Source organism: Nylanderia fulva, unplaced genomic scaffold (genome assembly GCF_048542155.1).
Source record: "Nylanderia fulva isolate GAGA-0341 unplaced genomic scaffold, ASM4854215v1 Scaffold51, whole genome shotgun sequence".
In the NCBI taxonomy this organism is placed as follows: Eukaryota; Metazoa; Arthropoda; class Insecta; order Hymenoptera; family Formicidae; genus Nylanderia; species Nylanderia fulva.
The window spans coordinates 514,817-523,651 of record NW_028190599.1 but is presented as its reverse complement, the minus strand read 5'-3'; the positions used below and the strand labels follow the sequence as shown (position 1 = coordinate 523,651).

Here is an 8,835-nt window from a genome sequence, read left to right as displayed (position 1 = left end):
TTTAAAAGAGAATTACGAACGATTTATCTGACAATAACATACATTCACTCTCTCTTTCATGCACAGATAATGACGTTCGCTGATTCGACCAATAAGTTTTCAACAAATATAATCGCTTTCATATTGACGCAACTATTATTATCGCTTTTCACATATCGCGACAACTCACTTTTATTAAAACTTTTGTCCCGTTCATTATCATGACTGATGTTAGACCAGTTTTTACTTATTAGTTGATCGAGAAACAGACACCGGTTGTCAAAGAACAGCTAACAAAGAATCCGATTGAACAAAAATTATCAACTATACAAGGTTACATTTCGTGACGTAAATCCACTACGTCTTTCCTAGTGCATAGATTTAATTTCGATTGTCTAAGATCTCAAACAAATTTTTCTTACAAAAGATTTGCATTAGTTCCGTGTAAGCGCGCACTTTCAATACCTTTCGATCTTTTTGACCTCGAATTTTTATAAAATAAAGCTGATAATTTTTTTATATAGAAAATTATAAATATTGCATTTTTATAGCATCACGTATATTAATTTATATTAAAATGGGGCAAAAGTTATCTTATAAAAATATTGGGAAAAATAATGTGTGTAAAATTTTTATTCGATTATTTAAGAAATAGTTTGATTATTTTTTAAAAATATTTCCAGAATATCTAATTTTACTTTCAATACGCTTAAGTATTGTGATGACATTTATCACTCAAAAGATTTAAAACATTTATTTTCTTATGCATTATTTTCTGTATTCAAAATGACATAATTCAGTTTTTAGAAAAAGGAATAAAAAATATAATATATGAGCGATATAAAAATTATATTTTATAAGATACATTTATTATTTTTCCAACTTACATAAAATATACTTATAAAATCATATTTTATTTTATGTAAGCTATACAACTTTAGTAACTCTTATAAAGAATTTCAAGCGGTATTCTTTTGCATGGAAAAGTTGCTGTGATATAAGAAACGTTACAAAAAAGATCACGCATTCTTTTCTATAAAAATGAATAAAAAAATTGAATCAAAGCGGCATAATTTTTATTTTATTTATTTTATAAAATTGTAAAAGAAATGTCATGAAACTTGTTCAAAAAGATTCTTTATCCAGTTATCCGCGCTCCGATTTCAATATCATTCGCAGATGTCACATCATGTAGCATGACACATTAAATGACGCGTTATTGCACATATATGAGCAAGCTGGTAAATCCCCTAAATGGCAGTTCCAAATCTATACGAGATGATATACATAGTTTTCCTGGGAAAAATCTAGAATTGACGCACATATTTTTATACGCAAATTCGAAATTCACCGCGTGATTCGAGTGTTTTCCGAATTGTCATCGGCAATTTTCTCGGAGCCTGAGCGAGAAGCGACGCGCAGAAAAGTCGCACGTCACGAGATAACGCAGATCTCCGTTCGCGCGTAAAAAACTCCGGCTCTCTGGCATCTCTAGCCATGCCAGAATTCGCTGAACGGTATACATGCAGGAGCGATACTGGCAAGTATCGATCCTGTGTCGATTGTCATTGATACTTGCTCACCACCCGGATGCGACACGAATATTTTACGACGAGCATCGATAAACGATATACTCCTCTGCCTGTTGGAGCGTTGAAGCAATTTTTTGCTCGTTTTCTGAGTCACGCACAGATGACTTTGGTCTTTTTCTAAAATGAGCCATCCGATTAATTTGCGATGAACTTTCCTCGTTTATAATCGTTAAATTATATATTTTTTACGTTCTCAGTTGGACCTCCCATATATGCATATAATCATCTATTTTTGTGACGTTTATTCATTCGGCTGTGATAATCATCTATTTTATCTAAAGTAAATTACTGGAATTATACAGTATGAATTATTTTTTTGACTCTCCTATACTCATGTGAATTTTAAATTTATCATTTCGATTCAATTATGAATTTATTCATTATAAATAACAGATAAATATTTATTAGTTATTTTTTTTGAAGTTCGTATCTGACATTTTAATATTAATTACATCATTTACAAATATATGTACATATTATCTTTCTCATTCATCAATGATTACATCCATATATAAAGACTGTTCATTTTTCTTTTTTTAATTATTATCTAAATAAAATTACCAAATAGAAAATAGAATTTTTTTATTCTTATTTATTCAATTATCTCTGAAATTGTCTATTAACGCCGTTGGCTTTTTTATTATTTGTATCTTAATATACATATATTTTATGTATAATATATATTTATATATATTTTATTAATTTATATTTTACACGGAAAGAATTTTCTTTTGGAATCGGTGATCGTGGTACAATATGACATTGGAAGAATTTTATAAGTTTTTCTGATTAATATTTATCATAATAAAAAATATTAATATGTATATATAATAAATTTTAGTATGTATACATAATAAAATTAATCGTACATATTTTACATCTTATTGTGGTAGATATTTATAGATAGAGATATTATATTTTATTGTGTGGTAAATATTAGTCAGAGAAACTTTTATAAAATTCTTCCAATACCAATAAATTGTCCTACGATTCCTGAGTAGGAAACTGACGTCATTTTGATATACATATAATGACGTCATTTTAACGTTTAATGACGTCAGTCTGCTACTTGGGTTATACTATGATATTTCAGGGTAAATTCCAAGAGGAAATTATATGTACATATATATTAATACATATTTTTAAAGATATATATTTGATATACATATATTGAAAATAAAAATAAAATAAAAAATGTGCAATGATTTTGATTTGTTTTAGGTAAAATTGTAAACGAGAGATTCTCCCGTTTGACAGTCGATCGATCGTCGTCGACGAGGGCCGGCGACGAGACGAGGGAGCATTTCGCCACGGCGCCCCGCACGTGTCGCACGTGTTCGCCAGCCGCACACGTGATAGACACGGCACTGCTTATTGACGTCCGCGGTAGGCGGGACTTGCTCGCGGCCCGATAGAGGGATATATTTACCGCGCGCACACGACTTTTCTCTCTCTCGTGCGCCAACGCGACGCGACGCAACGTAACACGAGTCAACGCAGCGCAACGCGGCGACGCAAGAGGGACACCGGCTTCCTCTCTTTCTCTCTTTTTTTTTTCTCTCCCTCTCCCCGCGCGCGCACTCTCTTCCTCGCCACCTCGTCGCGATTAACAATGTGTACATACGTCCTCGCGGTACGCGACGAGCGGTGCATCGGTTCACGGTGCGCGAGCATGGCTTCTTCCCGGCTCGGGGGTTGACTTTTTTTTTCCTCTACCTCCCGTCACATCTTCAATTCTCGTGGACAGTGTCCGTTTAACTCGGCGCCTACTTCGCAGTGTGCGCGGTATCGCTGTCAACGCTGCGCTTTCCTCGAAAGGTACGAAGAGAAGAGAGGGAGGCGAGAGAAGAGGACCGACAGAGAGGACTTGCAGACGGGAGAGAGAGAGAGAGAACGAGAGACGGCCAGTTTAATGTGGCGCGGACGACAGTAGTGTGCGAGTGCGTTGCGAACGAGCGACGTGCGCGGCCACCCGCGGGTGCTGCCAGTCGCTGGTCCGTCATTTCATCATCGCCTTCGTCAGCTGTGGCAGATAGTGCAGTGCGGTGCGGTGCGCGTCCAGTCATCTTCAGCTGTCACTCCGGGGTCGATAACAATCGACCGGAATCTCGGCTCCAACAGCACGGAAGCGCCCGGCCGAAGAATGGCGGGTAACGGCGTCCCGGTTCTTCTCATCACCGCGAACGTCGGCAGCATCTTCGAGGAGGTACGTAAATATTCGAGAAAAATTGCCGACATGACATTTACCGCGCCCTCCGATCGATCGATCCCGCGTCTTCTTCGTCGTCGATTTTTTTTTTTTTTCTGCCGATTTTATTATATTCGCTTCTGCGACGCTCGACCTACTTGTCGTCCATCGTCGTCGTCGTCGATTTCCGCCGCCGTTCTCCTCGCCTTACTTACGTCGAGGTTGTCGCGGATTTCGCGCATATCTTGTCTGTGTTGTACACATACGGAATTTTAGGAACACACGTGCGGTTTCACTTCGACCGGGTCGATCGAGAAAGAAAGTCCGCGATGAAATTTCATTTTCAAATTCGATTTTCATTTCACATTAGATTTCCAAATTTCCGATGTATACTCGCTTCATTTTGAGTGATTAACATATAGAGTTTGACGTAACGTGACTTTGCTAGGACATTTTTTCGATTGTCTTATATATATGTCGAAAAAATTTTTTCTACGTGTAAAAACTTGAAAATATATAAACTTCCCTGACGTTTTTACGAGTTAGAGACTCCAAGGTTCGGTGTCACTTTGATTATATGTATGTCCGGTTATTATGCTTCAAAACATTGCGACGTCTTGTCATACTAATCATTGAAAACATTACATCTATTTTTCGCGGGATGCGGATAATTTAAAAAAAAGTCTAATGAGAAGAAATTTATACTTTGGAGTAGTTTTTTTCAGAGTTTCAATATTTATTTTTGTTTTTTTTTTATTATCGTCGCGTGTTGAAAAAGCGTGATGACGCGTGAATATTCGCGATAATTTCTCGTGTGACATTAACGATTGAATAATGTAATACCGCAAGATGAATCATTAACGAAATTATGTAATTTGTAAAGGTATGCCTGGAATATGTTCGCAAGTTCGATTCTGAAATAAAACATCGAATAAAATGTCATTCTTTTTTTTTTTTCAAGCTATCTATTTTAACTAAAAAATTTTTATCATTGTCAAGTTGAGAAATCAACCCGAATTCTTTCTCGATTTATCTTACGTACATCTAGGATTTCTCGTGTTAAAAAACATCGTAAATTCTAATTTCAATGCTCAATTGTAAACACACGCGATTAATGAACAATAATTTGATTAAAAGGGGACTAAATATATGCATATAATAATGAGAAATTTTCATCTCCGGTGAATTTTTCTCTCATCGCGCACGAAAGGATCAAAAAACACTTAATTCGCAAGACATTTGTATTTATTGATATATTTCCATCCTAATCAAGGATGTCCGGAGGGGGGAAGTGCAAGAGATCATTTGCCCCCTTTGGAACCAATAAAAAAATTAATTATTTCTTTTTTTTTTTTTTTTAATAAACTGAAATTTACTTTGCATATTTAATATAAAAAAATAAAAGTAAAAATAACCAAAAATGAAGAAAGAACAAAAAATAAGAAACAAAAATTTTAATTATGCCTCTGCCCTGGAAAAATCCTACTCATGATCCTATTATTAATTAATTTGCATCAGAGAACATACATACATACATATGCGTTTTTATCAAAACACCTACATATACGTACCACGCTTGTTTATACCGGATTCGCGCGCGATTGTCAGAGTGATCGATTATCATATCGTCGTTAGTGCAAAATGTGAAGAATCGGCGCGGCGTTTTATTATCGTAAGGGGCACGGAGGGACATCCTCGATATCCTTGCGTGTGTGACGTTAACAATCTATTAATACATCCACGCGCCGTCGAACATCTCATTAAGCTCTTCTTTTAAAGTGCACGAGGTATGAAGGTTCGTGAGATTGATACCACTGATTTTCTCCTTGCAGCCTAGTGTCATGCTAAAGATATGGACGGAAGAATTTTTATCCGTAAGTATCCTTGGTGCGAACTTTTACACGATACGTCAACAACGCGTGCGCACGCGCGCACGAGGCTCTCTGTGTGTTTGTGCTTACGTGCAAATTGTTTTTTCAGACCATATCGAAACTAGATCCGAAATTTATAGCACTGCACTGTCAAGAAGTAGGTGGAAAAAATTACGAGCAGAGTATGAGGCATGTCGAAGACTTTGTTAGGTAAATCTCTCGCATATCTTCATCGAAATTTGATATAAACGTCTATGTATATTAATTCATTTTTATGTCGTACACTTGACACTAATATTATTTCCAAATAACGAAAGTTGCAATCAATTTTTAAACATATATTATATTAAAAATATTATTGAAACGTAAATGAAAAACAATATGAACTTCTTTCCTAGATTCCACACGCGTCGTGCTATATTTGTAGTGCTTCTTGGATGGTTTCCAGGAACTACTAATATTTGACTTTAATCCGATTATTAGGATAAGAGCTTATACATTCGTCTGTTAAACTTGTTTGTAGAAATCTCTCGATAGTTACCTGTAACATTTTCACTTTTGATTTTTATCCCTGTGTTGATATTATGAACAAACCTTTTATAAACCATGGCATAAAAAAGCAAATAGCTCTCTCTCTCTCTCTTTTCACATACTCGATATTGAATATGATTTAACGCATAACTGGCAAAAAGGCGCAAAAATAGACGCATCACGCGTGGCTCCATAGTTGAGTGAGCCGCTTCAAAAGATAATTGTATATGATATTGATAGGGGAGAAATTCATATATACATATAAAAAAAAGTTGTTTAAAAAGTATATAAAAGAATCTTACGTTATGTACATAAAGCTTATAAATGCGTTTAAGTATATAGATATGACTTTTAATGCGAGCTATAAATATTATTTTCAGATTACTTATGTCATCGGAAGAATTAAGATTATTTGATAAAATTAGGGTATTCCTTGACGAGGATTATTCATCCGCTGAACATTTCACAGTAAGTTGAAGAATATTTATTATTATTAATGCTCAATTAATACCTAATTCTTTAAACAAAGAGCAATACTCTCATCAAGATTATTTTATGCAGGCTCTAGGAAATTTTTATTTTGTGCACGAGTCCTTAAGCGATGTTTTATTATGGGATTTTAATGGTACGTTGCGTATATAATTTTATTTTCAATAGTTATCAATAATTGAATATAAATAAGTAATATATATTTTTTTTCATTTATTTGTATTGATTCTAGAGTGCACTTTTATACCAGTAAATGGAAAAGAAGTCCATTCTGGCAACATAGAAGCAGTTACAACCAAAGAAAAAGCCAAGTTTCCTCAAGAATTTTTCCCAGAATGCAAATGGTCCAGGAAGGGTTTCCTACGGACTCGATGGAGTATTAGTGGAACAGTTTTTGATCTCATAAACATACACTTATTTCACGACGCGAGCAATTTTATTGCTATGGAGACGGTAAAGAACATTTTTACAAATAAATGTGATCCTCTATATATATTTTATATTTATATGCATAATATATGACTTACTGTTTTCATTTCTTTACAGTTTCCATCGGTATACAGTAAAACGCGCAGAAGAGCGCTCGAGCACACATTAGATAGATTTCATAACGACAAGTATCCAAATGTGCCGTATTTTTTATTTGGCGACTTTAATTTTAGGACAGACACTTCAAGCGTGATAAAGGTGAGGCCCATCAACAGTTACGATAAGATTAAAATAAAAAGCAAAAAAGAAATTAAATATTAATTTGCATTTGTGCATTCAATATAAACCTACTAGTAACACGTTTCTTAATATTGTACAAATAAATCAACATTGTTAATAGTTTTTAATAGCAATTGTTTTGAAAATCAATATATCTAGCAGTCGACAATCGTATTTTACTCTTCGTGTGTTACATACGCGTATTATTATCCATACCACAACAAATCAATCCTATTAAAATCCAATATATTACAGCACTTTAATTTGTCTTTAATAGAAACTGACGGAAGATACTCGAGAAAAGAAGTTATCGAATAAAGGAAACATTTCTAAATTGCAATTTCACAATAGAGACGATGATCTCATATTAACGTTAGGGAAAAAGGAATTTTCACATTACGAACATCAAAACATTTTTATGAAGAATGGCGGTGAATGGGTAAATATTACATATTTTTATGCATCGTATAATTATATTCAATCGAGTCAGAACGTCAATAATACAATTTTTAACATTTACAGTTACGCGAGTATGATAAAGAATTGGGAGATTTTGAAGAACGGTTGTTCGAGTTTCCGATCAATTTTGTACCAAGTTATCCGTTTCAAGAAGATGTTAACGAGCCTGTAAATTATATGCAAACGAGAGTGCCGGCTTGGTGCGATCGAGTCGTGTTGAGCCCTACTGCGAAAACACTAGTCCAGAATGTATGTATAAAGTTTATATTCTTGATCACGCGCGAAGCCGTTCTAGAAGTTGAAATTTATTAGCCCAACGTGACGCTCGTATCTTTGTATGTGCAGATAGATGATTCCGAGGCAGTGGAGTATGGTGTAATCGGCCCAACTACATGCATGGGCGATCACAAGGTAAGACAAGAGTCTTCAAAAAAAAAATTAGTACATTTCTCTTACATTTATAAAACGATACTGCGACATTTTTTACTTATTATATGCTGGGAACATGTATTTACACACTTCCTAGTTCTTATTCTGATGATCCATTCTTTCGATTATTATGGTGCAGCCTGTTTTTCTGGAGTTTCGAATGAATCTCTAAGCACTAAGGTACCTATCTATGAACTGTCTGTCTCTGTTCTTATCTCTCGAATCCCCCACATCTCTTTCACGTCTCTTTATTCTGTTATCTCGACAATAAACATACATATATAGGGGCTTGTTTAATGTAGCACTTCCACACGTAGTGTATATCCTCAAGTATTTCACTTCTACATTTTATACTTTGAATCTCATAATTCTTATCAGCTGTCACTATCCTTATCATAGAATAATTGTACTTTTTCAATCTAATTGCCGATATGCATTGTAACGCTTGTTACGCATTTTTTCGTCTTTTGTAATGCCGAATGACATTTTATTACATTATACATAAATATATAAATATTTTGCAATTACATAACAATAACACTTGTTACTCCATGATACTATAATGAGAAGCAATAATCAATCACGTTAA

The 8,835-nt window shown here is 34.6% G+C and overlaps 1 protein-coding gene across 2 annotated transcripts in view; it reads left to right on the top strand.

Annotated features, from left to right (window-relative positions):
* Nucleotides 1-8,835, top strand: part of 5PtaseI (inositol polyphosphate-5-phosphatase A) — a 33,359-nt gene that overhangs the window by 20,970 nt on the left and 3,554 nt on the right. For both annotated transcript variants that reach the window (XM_029316522.2, XM_029316521.2), the window contains exons 3-12: nucleotides 2,793-3,777; nucleotides 5,592-5,633; nucleotides 5,740-5,840; nucleotides 6,542-6,629; nucleotides 6,723-6,786; nucleotides 6,883-7,103; nucleotides 7,197-7,337; nucleotides 7,636-7,797; nucleotides 7,881-8,066; nucleotides 8,163-8,228. In XM_029316522.2, coding sequence (XP_029172355.1) covers nucleotides 3,715-3,777; nucleotides 5,592-5,633; nucleotides 5,740-5,840; nucleotides 6,542-6,629; nucleotides 6,723-6,786; nucleotides 6,883-7,103; nucleotides 7,197-7,337; nucleotides 7,636-7,797; nucleotides 7,881-8,066; nucleotides 8,163-8,228 — 1,134 coding nt within the window. In that variant the 5' untranslated portion in view covers nucleotides 2,793-3,714. The remainder of the gene's footprint in view (nucleotides 1-2,792; nucleotides 3,778-5,591; nucleotides 5,634-5,739; nucleotides 5,841-6,541; nucleotides 6,630-6,722; nucleotides 6,787-6,882; nucleotides 7,104-7,196; nucleotides 7,338-7,635; nucleotides 7,798-7,880; nucleotides 8,067-8,162; nucleotides 8,229-8,835) is intronic.